The 22,712-nt window shown below is 53.9% G+C and overlaps 9 protein-coding genes across 9 annotated transcripts; 5 read left to right on the top strand and 4 right to left on the bottom strand.

Moving 5' to 3' along the window:
• Window positions 1–24: 24 nt before the first annotated feature.
• BJX67DRAFT_385195 (uncharacterized protein) lies at window positions 25–541 on the top strand (the record flags this gene model as incomplete). The annotated part of the gene is made up of 2 exons (XM_071033806.1): window positions 25–78; window positions 143–541. Coding segments are annotated over 2 exons (453 nt in total), but the record flags the coding sequence as incomplete, so codon positions are not given.
• A 167-nt stretch (window positions 542–708) lies between these two features.
• BJX67DRAFT_276865 (ankyrin repeat domain-containing protein) lies at window positions 709–2,684 on the top strand. The gene is made up of 2 exons (XM_071026574.1): window positions 709–942; window positions 1,004–2,684. The coding sequence occupies exons 1-2, from the start codon at window positions 831–833 to the stop codon at window positions 2,578–2,580; spliced, it is 1,689 nt and encodes a 562-aa protein (XP_070881940.1). The 5' UTR covers window positions 709–830; the 3' UTR covers window positions 2,581–2,684.
• On the bottom strand, window positions 2,650–5,612 carry BJX67DRAFT_385193 (VIT and vWA domain-containing protein; the record flags this gene model as incomplete). Its single annotated transcript, XM_071033805.1, has 3 exons — window positions 2,650–3,197; window positions 3,290–3,931; window positions 3,983–5,612. 3 exons carry the CDS (start codon window positions 5,610–5,612, stop codon window positions 2,650–2,652), a joined length of 2,820 nt encoding a protein of 939 aa, XP_070881939.1.
• Window positions 5,613–5,795: 183 nt separating this feature from the next.
• Window positions 5,796–8,280, top strand: BJX67DRAFT_385192 (uncharacterized protein; the record flags this gene model as incomplete). Its single annotated transcript, XM_071033804.1, has 10 exons — window positions 5,796–6,289; window positions 6,339–6,667; window positions 6,725–6,847; window positions 6,898–7,042; window positions 7,112–7,362; window positions 7,420–7,563; window positions 7,615–7,714; window positions 7,773–7,906; window positions 7,979–8,128; window positions 8,204–8,280. The coding sequence occupies 10 exons, from the start codon at window positions 5,796–5,798 to the stop codon at window positions 8,278–8,280; spliced, it is 1,947 nt and encodes a 648-aa protein (XP_070881938.1).
• A 748-nt stretch (window positions 8,281–9,028) lies between these two features.
• On the bottom strand, window positions 9,029–11,099 carry ste7 (MAP kinase kinase Ste7). Its single transcript, XM_071026573.1, has 4 exons — window positions 10,657–11,099; window positions 10,446–10,603; window positions 9,838–10,375; window positions 9,029–9,785 (listed from the first exon to the last, which is right to left on the bottom strand). The coding sequence occupies exons 1-4, from the start codon at window positions 10,942–10,944 to the stop codon at window positions 9,189–9,191; spliced, it is 1,581 nt and encodes a 526-aa protein (XP_070881937.1). The 5' UTR covers window positions 10,945–11,099; the 3' UTR covers window positions 9,029–9,188.
• A 772-nt stretch (window positions 11,100–11,871) lies between these two features.
• On the top strand, window positions 11,872–16,700 carry spt6 (chromatin-remodeling histone chaperone SPT6). The gene is made up of 4 exons (XM_071030261.1): window positions 11,872–12,239; window positions 12,315–12,494; window positions 12,569–16,226; window positions 16,276–16,700. The coding sequence occupies exons 1-4, from the start codon at window positions 12,060–12,062 to the stop codon at window positions 16,524–16,526; spliced, it is 4,269 nt and encodes a 1,422-aa protein (XP_070881936.1). The 5' UTR covers window positions 11,872–12,059; the 3' UTR covers window positions 16,527–16,700.
• A 433-nt stretch (window positions 16,701–17,133) lies between these two features.
• Window positions 17,134–20,034, top strand: BJX67DRAFT_385189 (oxysterol-binding protein related protein OSH3; the record flags this gene model as incomplete). The annotated part of the gene is made up of 2 exons (XM_071033803.1): window positions 17,134–17,169; window positions 17,239–20,034. The coding sequence occupies 2 exons, from the start codon at window positions 17,134–17,136 to the stop codon at window positions 20,032–20,034; spliced, it is 2,832 nt and encodes a 943-aa protein (XP_070881935.1).
• Window positions 20,035–20,279: 245 nt separating this feature from the next.
• Window positions 20,280–22,176, bottom strand: BJX67DRAFT_276709 (IFRD domain-containing protein). The gene is made up of 2 exons (XM_071026572.1): window positions 21,874–22,176; window positions 20,280–21,785 (listed from the first exon to the last, which is right to left on the bottom strand). Exons 1-2 carry the CDS (start codon window positions 22,062–22,064, stop codon window positions 20,525–20,527), a joined length of 1,452 nt encoding a protein of 483 aa, XP_070881934.1. The 5' UTR covers window positions 22,065–22,176; the 3' UTR covers window positions 20,280–20,524.
• Window positions 22,177–22,659, bottom strand: BJX67DRAFT_276689 (uncharacterized protein). Its single transcript, XM_071026571.1, has one exon. It carries the CDS (start codon window positions 22,529–22,531, stop codon window positions 22,289–22,291), a length of 243 nt encoding a protein of 80 aa, XP_070881933.1. The 5' UTR covers window positions 22,532–22,659; the 3' UTR covers window positions 22,177–22,288.
• Window positions 22,660–22,712: the final 53 nt, after the last annotated feature.

The following is a 22,712-nucleotide window of genomic DNA, read 5'->3' as shown; positions in this document are numbered from 1 at the left end:
GACTACCCGCTCGCCGCGGCAGAGGCCTTCGCGGGCCTATCGGACTCGTTTAATTTCGTCTACGTCTCCGGCGAGGGTGTACGTTCCCCCCCCCCGTCCCTCCCCTTCTAAAGTTCCACGGGATCTTCTCTAACACACCCAGGCAACCCAAACCCCAGGCCCTCTAACCCCGTTCTTCGGCCGCATAAAGGGCCAATGCGAAACAGCGCTCATCGACCTCTCCAAGAAACACCCCAGTCTCCGACCGTACTCCGTCCGCCCGGCGTACGTCGATCCCGCGCACGACCCGAAGGTCCTCGAAGCCATGCGCCGCCGTCCGGACCAGCAGACGCTCACGAAGAAGGCGCTGCATACGGTGATGGGCCCCGTTATGCGCGGGATTTTCACGAAGAGTGACTCGCCGACGCAGCATCTGGGGCGGTTTTTGACGGATGTGGCGAGGGGGGATGGGGCGCCTTTCAAAGCTGGGGAGGGGGAGGGGGTTAGTGGTGGTGGGTGGATTATTTCGAATGTTGCGTTTCGGAGGGCTGTGGGTATCTAAGTTAATTTGTTCTGGAGGTTTTGGGCGTTGGTGTTTACTTTTGATGGTGGTGAGTCGGCTTGTATAGAGAACAATAGTAAGAAGGAATAATCTCAGCTCGTGGCGGCTAAATCCTCCAGGCTCGTACTTCTGACATGCAACGCACGCACATGAACTGGGCAGAGACAAGCTGACCAAGCTCCTGGAAGGAACAAAAGGCATCGCTTCTCGCCTGCAGGTGGACATCCCCGCCGCGTCCTCTCTTCTCTTCTCTTCACCTCTCCATCCCAGCCTGAAATCCTCAGCGCACATGTTGCCCGCACCCCCACGCCGCCTCCCCCCGGAGCTCATGCTCCTCATCCTCCAGTACGCCGTCAACACTCACCCCATCCCCGCGCTCTTCCGCGCCCGTCTCGTGAACAGTACCTCCCCAGACCCCCCTCCCTCGTTTACCGTCTCCACGTTCAAACTAACCCCATCAAGCCGCCTTCGCCGACGAGATCTTCGCCCTCCTCCTGCGCACCGACCGCCTCTACAACGAGCACCTCGAAGACGTCCCCAGCGCGTGGGAGACGTTCCCCCCGCGTCTGAAGCGGCGGTATCTCCGGGCCAAGATCGAGCAGGACCATGAGCGGCCGTGTGCGCTTTCGCAGCTTGCATGGGAGTACTTGAGGCAGACTTCCGCCGCCGCTGCCGCCGCCACAGACGACGATAATAAGTGTGCGACTATTGCCTCTGCCTCTGCCTCTGCCTCTGCCTCTGCCTCTGCCTCTGCCTCTGTCTCTGCTTGTAGGAGTAACAGTAAATATGATACCCATACAGACACCCAAATCAACCAAATCGTCACCTCCCTCCTCCCCATCCGCCGCGGCTTTCTCCCCTACCTCGACCCCGTAATCTACGAGCGCCTAATGCGCACATCGGCATCCTACAAGGCGCACTGGTCCAGACAGGTCGTGCAGATCCAGCTCGCCCTCGCCCTAGACGCAATTAACCGTGATGATCCCCGCGCACTCCAAGCGCTCCTCGAACACGATGTCCAACTCAGCCAACACAACCACGATGGCGGCAGCGGCAGCGGCACTGGCACTGGGAGCACCCTCCACACGACCTGGAGCCACCTCTTCCGCACATTCCCCCTCTACCTCGTTGTCCGGAAGGGCAGCCGCGCGATCATGGAGACGTTCCTCCGGTATGGGGCGTGGACGGCCCCGGCTGAGGAGCAGCGCGCGATGAGCATTGCTATCCGGGTGGGGAATCGGGGTGTGCTTCGTGCGTGGCTGGGGGATACCCAGATCAGCCCGGGGAAGTCTGTCCCGTGGGCGACGTTCCGGGTGGCCCTGATTGGGTTTGCGAGGGTTGGCGATGTACGCATGGTGCGGTACCTGGATGAGCGGTGTGCGCGGTATGAGACCGCGCCGGGGCCGGATCCCGCGGGGGCGCCGCGGTTCGAGGCGTATATGGAGGGAATCAGGAATGGGCATGTGGATGTTGTGCGGGTGCTGAGGAGGAACACAGACGGGTCTGGGTCTGGGTCTGGGTCTGGGTCTGGGTATGGGGAGGAGGCCTGGGGGGAATTTGACATCCACCACACGACGATCCGGTACCCGAAGGGCCCGCTGTTTACGGCGCTGCAGGACTGCCCTGGCTCTGTCCGGCTTGAAATGGTCAGGACGCTTTTGGACCAGGGCGCGGATCCGAACCGCACGTATCCCGCTGTTACGGGGACGGTGCTGCAGGCGGCGATCCAGCAGACGGCGGAACTGCTCGATCTGTTGCTGCGGCATGGTGCGGATCCGAATCCGTGGACTGGGAGTGGTGTGCGGCGGATGCGGGCGCCTTTGCTGTATGCCACTCGGAGGGGGGATGCCGTGCTTGTGCGGAAGTTGTTCGAGCATGGGGCTGATCCGCGGGTGATATTTCACCGTAGGACGGTGGTTGAGGAGGCGAAGGCGGGGAGGATCTCGCGGCAGGTGAGGGAGATGTTAGATGAGTTTGACTGGACAGGGAGATTCGATGAATGGGTTAGGGCTAGGAAGCTATCCAAATCAACGTCTTGAATACACAGGCTGTTGCCATGAAATTGCCATTAGATTGTATCCAAATACAATTCTCCAACAAGCAGACGCTCAATTAGCTTGAACTTCGCCAGAATCCTTCTCTTTCACCATCTCTTCGGCAGCATCTAGAAGAGATTCTTCATCGCTCCCAGGATACAGCTGGATATACTCTCGCGCTTTCTCCACCATCCGCAGCCATAATCCTCGATGCTGCGGGAGCTTCACTTCCAACCAGGCCACAACCGCAACTGTCACGGCCAGGTTGTAGTCTGCACGCTTCTGCTGGAGGGACTCCACGATCCTGTACAGGTCGACTCCAAGAACTTTCTCCCCGTCGCTCTCAGGGACCTCAAACATCCCGTTGGATTTCTGGAATCGTAAAACCCGTCGGACGAACTCCAGTTCGTCCCCTTGTGGGCTGGATACAGGATACGAAGCAGCAGAAACCGCGAGGTTGGGAGATTTACGTTTCCTCCATCTAAATAGAGCGGCACGAGGCGCAGGACGAGCAAAGCTAGTACTCGGGACGTGTTCCTGGGGATGGCCCACCACAGCCCCCGGAGAGTTCTTGGTAACATGACAGGCCGTAGCTTTAACTCCTTCCCCAGCCCCGAGACCTAAGAAAGGGTCAGAAAGGGCACGATAGGTAGCAGAGGCGGGCTGCATTTGTGGCGGGGCGAGGCCCCATAACTGGAGCCGCGTATCTTACCAGGCATAAACACCGTTCCTATCAACTGAGCAGCCTTCATCGAAAGGCTTCGTCGTCCCTTGGGCGAGCGAGGCATGGAAGAGCCAATGTTCAAGTCACCGTAGTTCAAGCCCGAAGATCCGCCCCCTGGATATAGCAAGTCCCAGTCGACATCCATCTCCTCGACGCCCGTCATTTTCAGGTCGGAAGACATGCTCGTCGCATACTCTCGGCTGTCTGATGATGCTTTCTCATTTCCAACTTCATTCAACGTCTCGACCGCCACAAAGCTTGTCCACTTCGAGACCTGCGAATACAGGCAACCGAGGCGCTCTCCTTCCTTTCGAGTCAGCTCGCTCTCCTCTGTCGACGTCCGATCAGCCCGCTCATCGTGCTGTATCCAGCTTCTCCCCCGCTCAAGGTCTCCGAGCAGAGCCCTAGCTGCGAACTTATGAAGCGTGGAATCCTGCTCCTGTAGTACGTAAAGCGGAACAGCGGTCACGACTTCCCGGCCGTCAAGAGACCTTCTCTTGATTTTGATCACTGATTGAGCGTTGAGCTGGCTGTTCTCGGCAAGAATGAAAATTCGATTCCGAACAAAGGGGCTCAAGCTCGAGACATCCCCTGGGGACATCTGGACAGTAGGTGGCGTGACTGGGTCACCTGGAGGCCATTAGCTTACAGAACGAAGCAAACAAGTGGAGCCTTTCTTACTCCTTGAGAATATATCTACGCCTTCCACCTCAATAGAAACGCCGGTAACATGGCCAGTCATAGCGGCTTTTAGCACGGCAACCATGCGAGCCTCCCACCCACTGCTACTTGCAAGTGGGATAATCTCTGCATACCCGCCACCTGCGTTCGCGATACCTTCAACAAGCTGGTGAGAGACGGCACTACCAATGCCCATCGCAAAGAATCTAACAGCCCCATTGGATTCTGTGTGTGTTTTTCGCACAAATTCAATGGTCTTCTGCAGCTGCCAGACCTCGCCGTCCGTGAGGACAATAACATCGAGGGAGCCTTGTCCACGGCAAGCAACCAGAGACTCGAGGGCTGGCAGAAGATCCGTGCCTCCCATGTTGTTGGTGAAGCGGGAAACATAATCGAGCGCTTCCCCCAGTGTGTCATCACCATATTCCCGAGAAGCTGGCCATAGTGACGTGAAATCAGACCCGAAGCAGTAGAGATTGAACCGTGTTCGAGGAAGACCACGCAGGAAGAACTCCAGTGACGATTTAAGCCCGGGGATCTTGTCTAACATGGATCCTGAGCGATCGGCGAGGAAGATGACTTCAGTATCCTCAATCGGTTGCTGGCCACGAAGCATGAAACTTGGAGGTATCTCAACCATCATTGCCGAGGATCCCTTCGAATCTGGACTGATCTCAAGGGTTGCATGAGGCAACTCCTCCTCGATAGGAGGATGTGAAGATATAACAAGTACAAAATCCCTGTCAAGGCAAGCCGAATCTCCATCAAGTTTCACCGATGCAGAAGTGGATTCGTGAGACGGAGAGCTAGTCACAAAATCAGCCCAGCGTTGACATTGTCGCTGGTGGCCACCTCGCTCAACGGCGACCTGGTGGGTATCACTCCTCACGTCGCGGATCTCCGTGTTGGTCAGGATGTCTATGTCCAGGGACAGCTTGGTCTTGTGCAGCGGGTGAGTCATGCGGAGTTCAAAGCCTGGATTGCCGTACCGAGGAGCGACATATGTTGGAATTGTGAGTACGGTCGTCGTCACATCATCCGCGAGTGTATACTTGAGGAAGAAGATGAAAGAAAGCTTCATCTCCACCGTGGTATGCGGTGGAATATTTCCCAGCTCCGTCCTAAAGATTTCCGGGCTGTCCTGCTCCACAAGGCCAGCAGATTGACCTCCTTGAACTGCTTCATTGAACTCCTGCCTGGCCTCCGGTCGAGGCTTCACATGTCCTTGGAGGGTCTTTGTAGTCCCGATTTGGCACTTGAAATCAACGACGCTCGACTCGTAGGGAACAGGGAACTGGTACGTTCCCTTTTCGAGATTCTTTGAGGAGTCATTCCGAAACGTCTGCGTCACGACTGCTTTGGCCGTTCCGTCGGTGACACTGACGGCAAGGGACACCGAGAATGGCGGCAGCAGTATTTGCCGTGGTTGCCACTCTGGTGGTGGAGGTTGAGAGTCAGGAAGGGGAGGCTTTACAGGCAATACCGTGTGGCCGATATAACGGGCATCGCCAGTGGTTGTTCTGGGGCGTATAGAATGCTGAGAAGCTCTTATCCTTTCCCAGTCCCGATCGTCTTCATAAGGATTGGGCGGTTCGACAGCACTGAACAGAATACCAGGAATAACAGTCATGGCGGAGTGCTGCAGGAGGTGAAGAGAAGAATGAGGCGTTCTGGGATGAATAAAAGTAACAAAAGTATCGACGACGGTGCAAGGCTGAGCCGAGGAAGCGCTTGGCAGGGCGTCTTTGGAGACGATTCTTGCTCCACCACACTTCGTCATCTCCAGGGCGCCTTCAGCCTCGTCGTATCCGCCATGGCGTCGCCGCTCAACGTGGGCGATATCTATCTCCTCGGCCGATTAGCTTTCAAACTGGGAAGTGCATTTTCGCGAGGCCGCAAGTCTGCCCCCCAGGAGTTCCGTGAAGTCGAAAATCAACTCTACTCTCTGAGCGCAGCCTTGCAGGCCTTTCGGAATGAGATCCAGAACGGCCTCTCGCTCGACAGCTCGAGTCTGCCTGGAGCATTCAAGGCTCGAAATGGTGGGGACGAGGATGTTGTTGGTCGGATTGTTGAAAGTTGCGGCGAGACACTCAAACATCTCGAGGCTATCGTCGAGAAGTATAGCAATATCGGGAGGTCTTCTGATGGCAGTCCCGCTTCTTCCACATTCCGCAGATGGAATGAAGGCATCAAGAGTGGTTGGAAGGCCATCCTCTGGACAAAAGAAGGGGGTGATTTGATGACGCTTCGGAGCAACTTGGCTGTCCATACGAACAGCCTCAACTTGCTCCTTGGCGTCATTGCGAAGTATGCCTTGCCATCTTTTCGCTCGTGTGCCCTTGCTAACCCGTAGAAGCTCCCAGGCTCGGCGGATTGAGACCATTGTCAACGACAACCACGAAATGCTCCATGACATCCATACCTGGTTCACAAAGAACCTAGAGAACTCATCTGTGACCTTACAACGCCAGACAACACAGACATCGTGGACCGAGTACCAGAGGATCGAAACCTTTGAACTGCACGAAGGCCAGGGGACTGGGTCCCAGCTCGTTTGTCCCTTAGCCACCATCAACCCTGACATATTGTCACACAAGAAATCAAAAGCTGCGGGGCTATTTATTTGTCACTGTGTAGTACCTGGAAGTCAAGTATCCCATCGCGCTAGGGTTGATTCGTTTGCTCGTGAGTCTCTCATTCGTTTTCCCTCAAAAGATCCTCCGCCACTAATCCGAGCGTCAGTATCACCTTTGAGCATCTGCACTCGCGTAGCAGGGGCTGAAAGAAGTTTTATGCTATATAAGGTCGCCGATAGAACCTGTGGTATTCTCAAGACGCTCTTTGTTAAGAATATGGCTCGATCAGGTAACCCAGTACAGCTCCGAATGCTGGGTAGCGCGACTAACGCGCCACAGATGTAGCAGAGGTTGAAGATCTGTTTCAGCACCTTACTCTTGATCAGACGGCCCCGTTAATATGTCAGGGAGCTAACAATCTGCTCTGCTTTACCAATACTTCGGAAGGAGGGCCCTTTCGATCATATATTCTCAACTTGATAGCGTGAGTTTTAGAGCCCGAGGCTTCTTAGGTTTCTAAAAAAAAAAAACAGCACGCTGACCTTATGAGCAGCGATACGAGACCATACAAACGAACCATTGGTTCAGTGACGTTCAGAAGTTCTTCTCGGAGGAGTTTTTACGAGAGATCAGACGTTGAAGCCGTACACATCCTCCATTACAAAAGCACCGACTCGGACGTCTTCACTGAACAGGACGGAGAGTACCTCTTCTTTAGATATGAAGACCATGCAGAGATCCAACTGCGTTACGCTCGAGCTCCCCATTCCGAAGACACCGACATCGTTCGGACAACACTCAACCGTACGAACCGTGGTTGTTTCCCAAATTTCAAGGTTCTGTATTTCTAACCAGGAACAGTGACACACTCTACGCAACTCCATTCCGACAATGCTCAAAAATCTATTACTTTCGAAGACATTAGCTGCGTCGGATACACTGCCGTCGGTGATGCCAACCCAGCTGGAGATGTTGGAGTCACAATTCATTTCTCAACATTAGAAAGTGAGTCCTATTAACCGTCCACCCGCACTGCTGACGCAGTACATGCAACAGGCTGCACATCATTCAGGAAGAAGGTCGAAGAGATGCAACTAGAGCTGTTCATACTCACCCTCCAATACCCAATATCCGTCGAAAGGACACTATGGAAGCTGTAGGCTGTCCCCAGCAATTTGTTGATCCACGCAGACTAACCATAGGTTTGCGTGTAGGCAAGCACATACAGTATACACGGAGCATTTCCAAGTCGCAGACGCCGAAGTGTCCATTCTCGAAAACACAACAACAGCCCGGTTCCGACTTACCATCACCAGCAGGGACGGCCTCACAGTCATTAGCCAGGAGCGTACGTTACTCTGTTGCTCAACACAACCCAGCCTCTGGCATGGCATTACACGTACTAATCAATAGAACTTAGTCCCAGAAACGTTCCTAGAATCCCTCTCATCCGCCTCAAAGATCAGCTTCGAAAATCCCACATTCGTCGTCCAGCTCGACGAATCAGGAATAAGACGAGTTAAGAACTACGCTCGGGGCTTCAATGTTCTCGCTTTCGCGGACGTCACTGGTAAGCTCGTCGACATCATACCTCCCTCTACATCAGGATACCTTTCAACTAATATTACCCCTGCCACCATTCCAGTGGAGCACCTATTTCGACTTGGCCTCGACAGTATCTCAACAGGAGAGCGATTATTTTCCATGGATTTGGAAAAGTAGTAGATATTGATTTTGATGCCCTATATATGGAATCGAGATCACATATCCACGGAGTGCTTAACAAATAGACAGGGTGCTTATGGCGTCCAGGCCCGGAACGCAAGGGCTTTTTGGACCCGTCGCCGTAGTTATACCAATGCCGGTACTAAAATCAGGCACACCAAACCCTGGTACCCCCTGTACAGGCTTGGCAGGCCAAGCACATACTAGTGGACAGACCAGACTAGCCCGATCCTATTTTCGACACCTGTCGAGGAGATCATCGTCTCATCTTATCAGGTTCCTCTATGTGAGAGAGGATGAATTCCTATAAGAAGGGGGGGGGGCAGCGGGGTGAATGAACTTGAAGCTGACGGCGATGGTTGATCGAACCGATTGGAAGCAGAAACCCTGGGACGGCACCGCTTCCAAGCGCCGAACCGTGTATCCGAAGAGCGTCCTTGCCGAGGGGGCAATGGGGCACTTACTTCTTTACTTACTACCAGAGAAGAGGAAGCTTGATTTCACTCTATTACGCAACATGATAGGGATGCGATGTATAGGTATAGTAGCGGTGGCCAAGGCTGTAAATAGTGACAATTTGCAATGACGTATATTCTTCGCTGAAAGGAAAAGAAAATAAAAGGGAACTCGTGGGAAGGCCGACATGATCTGGAGATGCAAATCCTGGACAAGACAGATGCAAGAGTTCCAGCCTCGAGAAAAGCGAAATGACAGGTACGGAAAGAAGTCATTGGTGGGGAAAGAGGGAAGATCAGCCACGGCCAAGCACAACAGTCAACAAGCCATGGTAAATGGGAGACAACCTTCGCGGGGAGACAGAAATGGTCAAAGAATGAATGCGCCCTGCCGATGCAAAATCATCAGAAACTCGGTGGCCCGTTGGGAATTTTGTTGGAAAACATGATTTAACCAAGGGAAGGCATGGTTTGGACGGCTCCCGCCACATGGTCACCACGCGCAGAATTCGGTTGATGCTGCCAGGATCCTGTGCTAGGAGACTGAGTACCACTAGGTGAGGGAGCCATACGGAATGGTAGAGCCGTGTTCTGTAGAGGCATCCGCGACTTCGTATTATGCGAACTAGCCGAACGCGATCCTATCGAAGGACGAAGCGACTTATCTAAACTGGAGCTTGAATCGCCCAATGGTGTTCGGGACGGACGACGAGCTGGACGGTACTCATCCTGCTTTGACTCCAGGGACAAATGCTCCAGGGAAATTGGTGGCGGAGAACGGGTGGGTCGAGGGTAATTGGAGGGATTCGAGGGGACATGTCTGTGCTGTCGTTGGCTGTTGAGAGGGATGTCGCTAACAGAGGGACGAGAAGGCTTGTGGGCTGTGGGCTTGGGAGAAGGCGAAGGTGATGAAGAGTTTTCCTTGAGGGATTTCGGAGCCGGGGGGGCCAAATAAGATTTGCGATTGTGCCGCTCCATCATGCTGATTGCCCAGTCTTGGAGGTCGACTGGGGTCCGTTTGGCAGCCTGCAGGAACGCATCTTTTTCCTAAGATATGGGTCAATACATGAAAGTTAAATAAACGGCGGGGTGCACGGACATATAGCTCGAGCGGCGTCGGGCGCTCCTCCGGTTTCTTCAGTAAACATTTTGCGACAAACTCGTGCAAAACGGGCGGGAAAGCATCGCTCTTTGGCAGTTTAGGGGCAGGTTCATGAACAATCTGCTGTAGAAGATCCAGAATACCCATTGGGCCTGCGCTGGCTCGGTCTCCAGCCGCCGACTCCGTCGTATCAAACGGAAACCGGCCAACAGCCAATTCCATGACCGTCAACCCCACACTCCAAACATCGGAACGCACGGTATACGCACCGCCCTGGATTCGTTCAGGGGCCATGTAAGTAGAAGTACCAACGAATGTGTCTGCAATAGAGTTGACTGTCTCTGTTGCGACCCCGAAATCGCATAATTTGATGTTGCCTCGAGAGTTCACCAGGATGTTAGAAGGCTTGATATCACGATGCATGATACGATGAGCTTCATAGAGATACACCAAACCAGCCAAGACGGACTCGGTGATCTTGCCCAACACATCGACTCGAATAGGGCCAAAGTCCTTGGAGATACGGTCGAGCGAACTTGGTAGGAAGAGGTCAGCAAGTAAACAAAGCAACGTATGCCGCAGAACATGTAGAATGAAGTACATACCCACAATCCATATACTCCATACATAACACAATATCTCTGGCCTCGTTCTGGAAAGCTCCGTAGAAAGTAACAATGTTGGGCGAATTGCAATCATGGCCGACTTGTAGCTCTCGTAAGATCTGCTTCCTCACATTCTCTTTGGCATCGACGCGGATAATCTAGCTTTGTCAACAACAGTCCACGCAGAGAGCCGGAACAGGATAGCCTCTACCTTCCGAGCCATGACCACCTTAGTGGAGGCATGCATGACCTTTGATACGGTTCCGCCATTTCCAGCACCGAGCTCCTTCAAGGTAACCAAATCTTCACTCCGAAGATCCAACCGGAATTCCAAACCAATCTCTAGGGTATCCGTGCGGTTACTCTCGGTGTTACCGATGGCCCCAGGTATTTGGGCATCTCCATCGGACGGGTTAGAGGCAGCTTTCGGAGTGGAGTTCAAGGCAAGGCCTTTCACATTTTTGCGCTTCAGCGTTCGCGATTTGAATTGATCGGCCATTGCTACGGCGTTTTGTGAACACTTCCGGCGGATGAGGGGTTGGGCCAACGCGAGGGGTCGCGAGGAAAGGTGGAGGGCAACAGATAAGGAAGAGTCGGCGGTAAATAGGCTGCGAATTTAGAAGCGGCAAGTAGCAGGAGCGAAGACAGCAGGGCTTGCCGTTTGTTGGGCGCTGAGATGCAGACAAGCGCCGTGAGTCCAACCAGCAAGGTGGGGGGTTCACCCTGGACTCTCCTGAGACAGTTACTGTCTGATAAGTCCTTGAGACAGATCAGAAGCCCACCAAGTAGAGATGAATGCAGTTTGAAGAGGGCTTCGGGAGAGAACTCACTCACGAAACGAGTTCGGACCCTGAGGGAAGGAGAAATAACGACGGGGCCGATGGAGGATGGACGGACGAATGTGGATGGTGGAGCTTCGGGCGGAGATGGAGATCGAAACACAGGCGCGAAGCAGCGAGAACGAATAGCAGCGGCTGGACAGAGCTTTAATTTAGTGGCCTTGGAGAAGGCCAAGCAGTCGACTGGAAGACAGTGTCGTTTTGAGTGTGTCTCAAGGATCAGATCCTCAGGTACCACGACCCTCATGTGGTTTCTGAATTGGAACAAAGGCGTGGCCCGATTTCATTCAACTGCAGCCCTTTTGAAAACTTGGCCTCAAAACATCATCTTGAGCCGGAATCACAACTCCATGGCAATATTGTTAGGGCTTTAATCAACGCAAATTAGGAATCCAAACCCTTCCTGCCTCGCCCCGAACCGTCGAATGTTTGGCTGCATCCTTCACTTGCTTGTCCTGCCCAAAGATCAAGCACTGCACGTGATTGAAGCGCCAGCCACGCGAGAGCAAGCGCCACAGTTTCCAGGCGGTGAACGCAACTGAGCCACTCCGACGACCCAAAAGAACTCCGACCAACAAGTGATTCCATGCGAAGTGGCAGCCGTTCTTTGAGCGTCTCCCAGACTTTTCCAGGAGGAAGTCCCTCGTCACACCGGAGTCACGGCGGATGTGTTGTCTTGCCCTTCACTGAGCTCAAATTTCCTTCATTTATTTCTTCCCAGCGCATATCTCTATTGATACGTCCGCCCCCTTCACCGCAAGGAAATTAGCACACCATGAGCGCCCGCGATTTGGTCGAGGGGGAGGCCATTCTGGACGAGGAGGAGAACGAGGAGGAGCTCGTCGATGACTTCGATGGTGAAGGCGATGAGCGTACCGCTGACCGCGGCGCGGATCACTACGATTCCAGTGAAGAGGACGAAGACGAAGATGATGACGAAGAAGCAGCTAAAGCAGTATGTCCCAAGGTCTCGGCGCTAAGTCGCCAACGCGGTGATATCTTTATCTGCTAATCCGATATGATGATTCAGGTCCGAGAAGGATTTATCGTCGACGAAGATGAGGAGGAGGAAGAACGCGCGCATCGTCGTCGGGAGAGAAGAAAGCGGAGACGCGAAGAAAGAGAGCGCGAGGATGAGCACCTGGACGAGGAGGACTTGGAGTTGATTGGCGAGCTCAACCCAGAGCTTCAATCTGCAGCTGCAGCAGAGGTATCCACCCCTTTTCTTCTGCACTTTTTTCAGCCGTCTTCATTACACCCCCAAGAGATGCTAATCGGTACCAGTCGAAATACAAACGTCTAAAGCGCGGTCACAAGGACCGAGATACGCGGCAGCCGTCCCAAGCCATCGACGATATCTTCAATTCCGACGAGGAAGATGAGCCCGCACCAGATTATGGAAGGCTCGGTCACCGAAGGCACCCCAGTGGCGAGATGGACGATTTCATTGAAGAAGATGTCTTTTCCGATGACGAGTTACAAAGGGACCGAGAAGACCTCGAAGTTGCTCGTCCCAGGAAATCGATTGGCTTGGGGACTACCGACATCATGGGCCTTGATGAGAATGCGCTTGAAGACATGCGCGCCGCATTTGGAGATGGAAATGAGTACTACTTTGCGCTCGCTATGGAGGAGGAAGAAGAGGAGCAGGAGGAAGACGTGGAGAAGCATTTAGACCTCAAGGACGTTTTTGAGCCATCGCAGCTCGCAGAAAAGATGTTGACGGAGGAGGACAACCAGATTCGTCTCATCGATGAGCCGGAGCGCCACCAAATTGCCCGCAAGCCATACCGTAATGTCGTCCTGACCGATGAGCAATTCCGCGAAGAAGCCGCATGGATCGCCAATCTGATGCTACTGAAGAAACGCTTGGAGCCGCAACTTCGTGAGCCATTCCAGCGTTCAGTGGCCAAGGTCCTCGAATTTCTTGTCACCGACGACTGGGAGGTGCCATTCATCTTCCAACATCGAAAAGATTACATGATCCATACTCTCAAGGTTCCTACGGATGGGTCATTTGGAGATCCCGAGTCCGGTTCGGGATACACGGTCAAAGCGGAGAAGCTGCTGAACATGACGGATTTATGGGATATCTTTGACTATGATCTCAAGTTCAAGGCTCTGGTGGATAAACGCAATACTATCCAAAAGACATACGACAATATTCGGACAGTTTTCTCAGTTGATGACCCGATCGTCGAGGAAATGCTCCCCACTGCCACGACGATGGAGGAGCTCCAGGATATTCAAGATTACATCCACTTCCGATACGCTTCCGAGCGACGAGATCTGGATTTAACGAACGGTGACACTAATGGGGAAACCCAGCGGCGGAAAGCACAGACAAACAATTTCTTTGAGAGGGTTCGCAATAGTAAGGCTTATGGCCTGGTACGTGCGTTCGGTATCACAGCGGACGCATTCGCCCAAAACGCTCTGAAAGAAGGGCGGCGTCAGTATACGGAAGACCCATCGGAGGGCCCGGAAGCCATGGCCGATGGATTCGTGGATCGTGACTTTGGCAGCTCGTCCCAAGTAGTCAAGGCCGCAAAAACTTTATTTGCGGAAGAAATTGTGACGAGCCCCAAAATGCGCAAGGTCATCCGTCAGGCTTACTACATGAACGGGGCCATCGACTGCTTCCGTACAGAAAAGGGTCTACGGCGTATCGACGAGCATCATCCATACTACGAGTTCAAGTACCTCAGAGATCAACAACTGAGCGATATCGCACGCCGCCCCGAGCTATTCCTCCGCATGCTAAAGGCGGAAGAAGAAGGCTTGGTGGAAGTCAAGGTGCGCTTCGAGAATTTCGAGAATTTTCGAAGAAGATTATATCCCGATATCGAGTCCGATAACTATAGCGAGCTCGCAGATTCCTGGAATCGCTTGCGGCGCGAGGTTGTGGACCTAGCCCTGGGGAAACTCGAACGCGTCATCAACCGCAGCGTCAAGGAAAACATCCGCCAAGAATGCGAGAACCATGTCGCAAAAGAATGCCGAGAAGCTTTCTCCCAACGCTTGGATCAAGCGCCATACAAGCCGAAAGGTATGATTTTGGGCACTGTCCCACGCGTCTTGGCATTATCAACCGGTACTGGTGTCGTCGGCCGGGAACCCATTCATTGGGCGTACGTGGAGGAAGATGGTCGCGTTCTTGAGAATGGAAAGTTTGTGGACTTGTCGATCGGCGACATCGACCGCGGTATCGCCGACGGCAAGGATGTGGGTGCTCTGGTTGAACTTGTTGCTCGCCGACATCCGGACGTCATTGGTGTGTCTGGCATGTCTCCCGAAACCCGACGGCTCTACAAACTGCTCTCCGATATCGTGGAAACCAAAAACATACGGGGTGCAACATATACAGACGACCGTGATGACGAGGTCAGCGACCGGCTAGAGGTGGTAATCGTCAACGATGAGGTGGCGCGCCTCTACCAGCACAGTGAACGGGCGAAAAAGGATCATCCCAGCTTCGGCCCCCTCACTCACTACTGCGTAGCGCTGGCCAAGTACCTACAGAGCCCTTTAAAGGAATACGCCTCGCTAGGTCGGGACATCGTGTCGATACAATTCAAGCCAGGCCAGCAACTGGTCACTCAGGAATTATTGCTGAAGCAGCTAGAAACTGCCCTGGTCGACATGGTCAACCTGGTTGGAGTCGATATCAACGAAGCCGTTTCGGATCAATCAACTGCTAACCTCCTTCCTTACGTCTGTGGATTGGGCCCACGCAAGGCAGCACATCTCTTGAAAATAGTCAATATGACTGGAGGAGAGGTTAACAATCGATATGCTCTGCTTGGAGTCGGCGTACAATATCCAGCGATGGGTGTCAAAGTATGGAACAATTCCGCTAGTTTCCTATACGTCGACTTTGAGAGCGCCGACCCAGACGCAGATCCCCTCGACAATACTCGAGTGCATCCAGAAGACTACGATATCGCTCGCAAGATGGCCGCGGACGCGTTGGAGTTGGACGAGGAAGACATTAAGGCGGAGACGGATGAGAACGGATCTGGTGCTATTGTGCGCAAACTCTTCCGCGAGGAGGCTCAGGACCGTGTCAACGACCTGATTCTGGAAGAGTACGCTGAGCAGCTGGAAAAGAATCTCAACCAGCGGAAACGCGCCACGCTTGAGACGATCCGGGCAGAACTTCAGCAGCCGTACGAAGAGCTGCGAAAGCAATTTGTTTTCCTCAGCACCGACGATATCTTCACAATGCTTACCGGCGAAACCACGGATACATTAGATGAAGGCATGGTAGTACCGATCTCTATCAAGCGCATAACCGACGACCACATTGAAGGAAAGCTCGACTGCGGCATCGACGCATTGGCGGGGGAGTCAGAAATGACCGACCGCTACGATATTCCAGTGCGGGCATTATACTCGCTCCACCAGACGGTGCCAGCCAAAGTCATGTTCCTGAATCGAAAGACTTTCACTTGTAACGTGTCCCTTCGCGAAGAGCAAGTCAGCCGGCCGGCCAAACCAACTCTCGACCGGTTAGACACTGGAGAATGGGATTCTCGCCAGGAAGAGGGGGACCGGAAAGCGCTCGAAGCGACGACACAGAGCGGCGGACGTACGATGCGTGTCATTAAACACCCGCTCTTCCGTCCGTTCAACTCCACGCAGGCAGTGGAGTTCCTGGGGTCCCAGAGTCGCGGCGACGTGGTAATTCGACCCTCATCAAAGGGACCTGATCACCTAGCGGTCACGTGGAAGGTAGCGGATGGCATCTTCCAGCATATCGATGTCCTAGAATTGGATAAAGAAAACGAGTTCTCCGTTGGGCGAACGCTGAAGGTTGGCGGGCGATTCACATACAGTGATCTGGACGACCTAATCTTCAACCATGTCAAGGCAATGGCCAAGAAGGTGGACGAGATGATGCTGCATGAGAAGTACCAAGAAGGCAGCAAAGATGACACCTGTACGCTCCCCTCTTCCCCCGATGTGGTGCTCGACTAACCATGCTCTAGATTCTTGGCTGAACACTTACACCGTGGCAAACCCGCGACGGTCCGCGTACGCTTTCTGCATCGATCCCAAGCACGCTGGATACTTCTATCTCTGCTTCAAGGCTGGGAAACAGGCACAAGTCCAGAGCTGGCCGGTGAAGGTGATTCCGCAAGGCTACGAGCTCCAGCGCAACCCTTACCCCGACATGCGGGCGCTGTGCAATGGATTCAAGCTGTTGTTCACCAATATGCAGGCTGGGAAACGGCGCTGATGGATTGTGTATTTATATTTATTGCTATTCTTCTCCTTGGTCATCTTTCTCCAGTGTGTAATATTCCTCTACATTTTTTTTTTTCGGCGGAGCAGGTGTCTTTCTGGCTTAGTCGATACGTAGCATGGCAGGAGAAAAGAAGAGAGTCCGGACGAATCCACAGAAATATTTCCCGTAATTCTTAGAAATGATGATTATAAACAGCGCGGGCGAGCCGTGGTTCGTGGCAGAAGGTTCCATGTGAAGACCGCAAGCTGGATCTTCGCCTCGGTGTTTCTCGGAGGCTCTCCAAACCCTCCGCGCATTCCACGCCGGAGCATTTCGTTAATTAAAGAAACCATGTCCTCTTTCTCTTCCGCTTCTTCCGCTGCTCTTCTTTTCCCTATCGTGCATCTCATTGTCCCTCGCTCTGGTCCTTGCGGTCTTGAATGAATATCTCGCTCTCTTGTGCTTCAGTCGATGATCTCGTGAATCCCCTCCGCCTGCTTCCAGGCACCGATTTGAATCTCACCCCCCAAATAACTCCCCAGGCGAGCCCCAACCACGAAGAACCAGGCACTGAATCGTATCCTGTCGTCGTCTTCGGCATTCTGACCCTCCTGCAGCCATGGCAGCCATGGAAGAGCTCGAGATTCACAGCAAGGTAAGACAACCCCCCGGGGGAATGTGACTACCACCAGCGGAGCTAACCAGCTTTCTCTTTCCTAACCAGTCGTACTTCGTCCGTTGGGTCCCCGTGAAATCCGACCATACCATCTCCTGGAGCATCCAGCCGCACAAGAAATCGCTGAACTTCGGTATCTTCAAGCATCCGGGCCAGTCCGGCGTCCTGAGCACCCCTAGTTTGTCAACAACCGACGCCCCGAGCAATGATTCGAGCGAGAACCTGGCAAATGGCAGCTCGCGGCAGCAAGCCTCTACCTCCCTTATTGAGAAGTTGACGGCGATGGGACTAAAGCAGATCCGCTGGACCGGCAAATGCGAGGCCGACAAGATCGTTCAGGGAACCTACGACGTACCCCCGAATGAGGGCGGCAACTACGCCCTCGTCTTCGACAATACCTTTTCAAAGCAGATTTCAAAGACCGTGACTCTTGCACTGCTTACCTACCCGACTGCGTTGCCCCCGCAAGCAGTCCCAACACCCCATGCCGCCAGTCAGCCTATGCCACCAGGGGAGGGCGGGGAGGCCGGGAAGGCTTCAGCGTCGCGAAGGCGGGGCAATAGTGTTATTGCCAAAATGCCGCCGCAGATCCAAGTTCAAGGCGGGGGAAACTCGGCGGCGACGATACACACAGGGCTCCTTCTTAAGCGACGCCGCAAGCGTCATCAGGGGTGGGCGCGGCGGTTCTTCTCGCTCGATTTTGCAACGTCTACTCTATCCTACTTCCATGACCCAAACTCTGCTACTCTCAGGGGTTCGATCCCATTGAATCTAGCGGCAGTGGCCTGCAACGAAAAGTCCCGCGAGATTTCCATAGACTCCGGTACCGAAGTCTGGCATCTACGCGCCCGCAACGACGCGGAATTCGTGGCGTGGAAGCGCGTATTAGAAAAAGCCTCCACTTCCAAGAACGCCGCAGACGATGACCACAGCTCCTCGGCGAAACACCTGCGTCCGGAGTCGGCACTTCGACAATCCCAGCAGCGATATCTGACTAATGCCGCAGAAGAGCGTGAGTGGAAGCAGGTTGCAGACCTGGTCAGCCGAGTGTCGGCATCCCGTGATGCTGTCCGGCGCCTCGCCAAGGACACTGACCCAAAGTACATGAGCCCCAACCCATCATCCCGTGGGCGCACGGGAAGGTCACCCAGCCCTAATCCAGCTGAGACAAATGGTGACGAGAAGAAACCATTTTGGAAGCGAAAGGCTTCCAATCCAACCTCCAAACTGTCCGTCCCAAGCGACTCTTCGGTTGAGCGCAAACCCGGTGGGATATCCACAGAGCAAACCGGTGATGTCCATGACGGTCTCATGGCTCTTCTACGCAACCTAGACCAAGTTGTCAGTGAATTCTCGCTTTTGATCACAGAGAGCCACCAGCGCCGCCATCCTCCAGAACCCGCCGCACAGTCGCGATTAAGTGTGGAATCGGACAGGTCCGAGGAGTTCTTTGACGCAGTTGATGGTGACTCTCCATTGCTCACCATCAAGGGTGACAGCGACGAGGAGGACACAATCGCGGATGCTTCCGCGGAAGCCACCGCCGACGATGCGCCGTCCGACAGCGACGACGACGTCTCCGAACCACGTGCAAGCACAGGCGCCGCTCACGACCAGTACTCTCCATTATTCCCGGCACGACCCAAGTCACTCACTCCACTCCCGCTCAACGCCGTCTCTCGCCGGAGAAACATCACTGCACCGACTGTGATGCCACCCAGCCTGATCGGCTTCCTCCGCAAGAACGTCGGCAAGGACCTCTCCCAGATATCGATGCCCGTCTCGTCTAACGAGCCACTTTCTCTCCTCCAGCGAGCAGCTGAGATCATGGAATACTCTGCCCTTCTCGACAAAGCCGCCCAACTCAGCGACGCCAACGACCGCATCCTCCACATAACAGCCTTCGCCCTCTCCTCACTCTCTAGCAGCCGCGTCCGCGAACGCGCAATCCGCAAACCGTTCAACCCCATGCTCGGCGAGACCTACGAACTGGTCCGCGAAGACATGGGCTTCCGCCTCATCGCAGAAAAGGTCTCCCACCGTCCCGTCCAGCTCGCCTACCAGGCCGACAGCAAAGACTGGTCCCTGACCCAATCTCCACGCCCTTCCCAGAAATTCTGGGGCAAGTCCGCCGAAATCGTCACGGAAGGCAAGCTCCGTATAACCCTTCACACAACAGGCGAGCACTTCTCCTGGGTCCCTGCAACCTCCTTCCTGCGAAACATCATCGCGGGCGAGAAATACGTCGAACCCGTCGGCGAAATGACCGTACTCAACGAGACAACAGGCCACCGCACAATCTCCACCTTCAAGGCCGGCGGCATGTTCTCCGGCCGCTCCGAGGAAGTCACTACGAAGCTCCTCGACCCCTCCGGCCGCGAGACGCCCCTTGGGCTCGCAGGCACATGGACGGCAGCCCTCCAATCAACACGGAACGGCTCCGCGACGTCAACGATCTGGACAGCCGGTCCCCTCGTCCCGCACGCACCGAAACACTACGGCCTCACCACATTCGCCGCCTCACTCAACGAAATCACCCCCATAGAAGATAAAAAGATCCCGCCCACGGATTCGCGCCTACGACCCGACCAGCGTGCCCTCGAAGACGGAGACGTCGACCGCGCCGAGGAAGTCAAGGTCGAGCTCGAGGAGGCGCAGCGCGCGCGCCGTCGTGAGATGGAAGCCGCTGGGGTGTCCTGGGAGCCGCGGTGGTTCACGCGGGTCGAGGAGGCGCAGGCGCCCGACGGCGAGCCCGTGTGGAGGCTCAAGGGCGGGAAGGACGGGTACTGGGAAGAGAGGACGAAGGGGTCGTGGGGGACGGTGTTACCCGTGTTTCAGACTTAGATGGTAAACTAAACTGACCATGTCATTGCCTTTCTCCAATTCTAGATCTAGAAAGGTGGGGTGAGAAAGAAGGTGGGATCGCTAGCTAATGGTATGAAAATAGGTCACCCTGCCTTGTGTATGTGATTTTCATGAAGTGAACTGAATTCATAGAATTATATTTTGCGACCGCCACTGGGTGATCCAGCCCTCCCTACCGTACTGGAGTTGTAAATAAATAGAGAGTGTGTATGTATATATATATTTAGACCCACGACTGTTTTTGCTCTTGGCAAAACCAAACCCAACCCTACCCTTATTTTGGAGCAGGCGTGGGAACATCGTCTTCACCAAGACAGAAAGAAGAAACACGAGCCAGGCACCTGACCAGCAAAAGCCATCAAATCTACGGATAACGGGGATCTCAACCCAACTGCGAGAACAACAGACGGGAGCAAAGAAATATATCATATCGAAAAGCAATCGTGGTTTTTTCGTATCGTGATCAGTCCTAGTCGGAAAACTCCTGCATCGCCCACCGCCGGTTTTGTCGCATCCGAGCTCCCTTCTTCGGGGACTTGCGGCCATTCCGCGTGTCCATGCGAACCATCACCACGGGGAGGCTATCGAGGACGGCACGGTTGCCCTGGAAGTAGTGGATGGTGAAGCCGCCCTGGAGGACGCGGCGTAGGGAATTCAGGCGGATCCATTTCCACCACCGGTCGATGTGCATGATGCCTTGACGGCCGATTCTCACGGTGAGCTTGTTGCCGTAAGGGCGGTTGGTCTCTTGGTCGATGGCTGTGCGATACATTGGGCCGCGGCGCGGGTTTGCGACGGTAGTGCGGATTGAACTGAAGTTGCTGTGGAGACTTTTCTTGTCGCGCTTGCTAATGCGTTTTGCGTGTACCGTGGCCAGGGATTGGAGCTGGCGCTCGAGCTCGGGTGTGTTGTGATAGGCGTTGTAGCGTTTGACGAGCTTAGGGCCGGTGTGGAATGATTCTTCCTCGGAGTCGCTGTCATGGTCATTGTCGTTACCATCACTGTCCTCCTCATCGCCTTCGTCGTCATCGTCCTCTTGAGGAGTGTAGCTCTTTTCATACAGCAGTGCGATATTCTCCCCAGCGGCGACCTGTACACTCGGATCGCTGCTGGCGAGCTGATCCATGAAGATCTGGATCGAGTCCTCGCTTTCGCTTTCGAGATCTTCAATCTCCGTTGCCATGAAGCCCCATTCCTGGAGCGCCGCGGTGATGCATGCAGAGTCGCTCTGCGCATCAATGGATTGTCCATCCGAGGCGATTATATCCAGTATGAACGTCATCTGATCCTGAATACCATCATCACCAGCGCCGCCAAACATACTACATGTCCCCAAGCAGTGAATAGCCGCCGCTTTGACAGTAGTCGATGTCGAGTCTCGGATAGTCCGCGTAAGGAGAGACTCCACGTTCTCAAAGATGGTATAGTCCGCTGTGGTAATGGTTAAAAGCTCCAGGGCGCGAAGTGCTAAGATGGCCTCGCGGACACTCGTCTCCATCTTTACACTGCGGCAAAACGCAGCCAAGAGGTCGGGTACGCGATGGCGAATCAACTCCTCAACATAGTGGAACTTGGAGAGGCGACAGTAGGCGGAGTAGGTTTCTTCGCGGCCGAAGACACTGCTGCGCTTGCGGTCTAGGATATCCTCGACGACTTCGTATAGCTCAGCAGTCCAGTCGGTATTGTTACTCTCAGTATCAAGGCTATCAGCGTCTTCCAAAGAGCCGAGGCTGCAATGAGATCGAAAATCAGTATATTCTCGACTATGACATCATCCCAGCCCGCGGAACACAAGTTGATCAGCGAGGAAATATTTACCTGATTGCGGTGTCATCGCTAAGACTGCCTGCATCCTCATCATCCGAAGGTTGTCTGCTTGTGTTTCGAGATGTATGTCGGGAGTTCTGGGCAGAGTTTGTGCGCGAAGTGCGGCCAGAGCCTTCCCGAGAGGCTGCTTTGCGCGAGATTGTTTTGCCGCTCTCTAGAACCTGGCGTCGAAGATCAGGCATGATGAGGGTGGTGAAGGTATGTATGAGAGAGGTTAAGGCTGTATTAAGAAGAGGACGAGAAGATCTGTCCGTCCACGTCAGAGTGGAGGATATAAGAAGGTTACAGATGCGGCGGGATGTCGAGTCGAATCAGGATCAAATCAGATCTCAGCCTTGGCTATTTATGCGGTATAGGGTCTAAAGAACATCGAGTATTCTTTTGGGAGATGTATGACATGGTAGCCTCAGGAGTAAGACAGAAGAGTAAGATAGGACTGAAAGAGGACTGAAAGATCTGAAGGGGACGTGCCTGGGAGGATGAGGAGAGGCAAAAAGAGAAAGGATTGGGAGGAACTCAAGCAGCGAAATAAATCCGGAGCAGACTTTTGTTCAGGATGACGTTTCGCCGCCCAACATCCTATGCTCTTCACTCGCGGGGAATTTCGGGTTAAGCTCACTTTCCAGAGGCCAGGCACACTATAGAGCATTATGCTTGGCTCTATACTCACTCTTCCAGGATTTCCATATTATCTTTCCCCCAAACTCTCATCTTTCTGCATGAATTTTCTGTGTAGTGCAACCTCCGGCACCAATCACAGTGTGGTTTATCACCACGTGATGCGGGGTTGTCCTTATCGCGTTTCCTAAAATGGAAATCAAGAAATTATT

Source organism: Aspergillus lucknowensis (genome assembly GCF_044049455.1).
Source record: "Aspergillus lucknowensis strain CBS 449.75 chromosome Unknown BJX67scaffold_59, whole genome shotgun sequence".
In the NCBI taxonomy this organism is placed as follows: Eukaryota; Fungi; Ascomycota; class Eurotiomycetes; order Eurotiales; family Aspergillaceae; genus Aspergillus; species Aspergillus lucknowensis.
Note: the sequence above shows the minus strand (reverse complement) of the source record. Positions and strands in the feature narration are given on the sequence as shown.

Bases quoted from the DNA above. Each gene is read 5' to 3' on its own strand.
- BJX67DRAFT_276865 (XM_071026574.1), top strand. From the start codon at position 831: ATGTTGCCCGCACCCCCACGCCGCCTCCCCCCGGAGCTCATGCTCCTC. The intron at 943-1,003 runs GTACCTCCCCAG...AACCCCATCAAG, and splicing joins CCGCGCCCGTCTCGTGAACA to CCGCCTTCGCCGACGAGATC.
- ste7 (XM_071026573.1), bottom strand. From the start codon at position 10,944: ATGGCCGATCAATTCAAATCGCGAACGCTGAAGCGCAAAAATGTGAAA. The intron at 10,376-10,445 runs GTATGTACTTCA...CTTCCTACCAAG, and splicing joins ATGGAGTATATGGATTGTGG to TTCGCTCGACCGTATCTCCA. The intron at 9,786-9,837 runs GTCCGTGCACCC...CCCATATCTTAG, and splicing joins CGACGCCGCTCGAGCTATAT to GAAAAAGATGCGTTCCTGCA.
- spt6 (XM_071030261.1), top strand. From the start codon at position 12,060: ATGAGCGCCCGCGATTTGGTCGAGGGGGAGGCCATTCTGGACGAGGAG. The intron at 12,240-12,314 runs GTATGTCCCAAG...ATGATGATTCAG, and splicing joins ACGAAGAAGCAGCTAAAGCA to GTCCGAGAAGGATTTATCGT. The intron at 12,495-12,568 runs GTATCCACCCCT...AATCGGTACCAG, and splicing joins AATCTGCAGCTGCAGCAGAG to TCGAAATACAAACGTCTAAA.
- BJX67DRAFT_276709 (XM_071026572.1), bottom strand. From the start codon at position 22,064: ATGCCTGATCTTCGACGCCAGGTTCTAGAGAGCGGCAAAACAATCTCG. The intron at 21,786-21,873 runs GTAAATATTTCC...ATCTCATTGCAG, and splicing joins AGCGATGACACCGCAATCAG to CCTCGGCTCTTTGGAAGACG.
- BJX67DRAFT_276689 (XM_071026571.1), bottom strand. From the start codon at position 22,531: ATGCTCTATAGTGTGCCTGGCCTCTGGAAAGTGAGCTTAACCCGAAAT.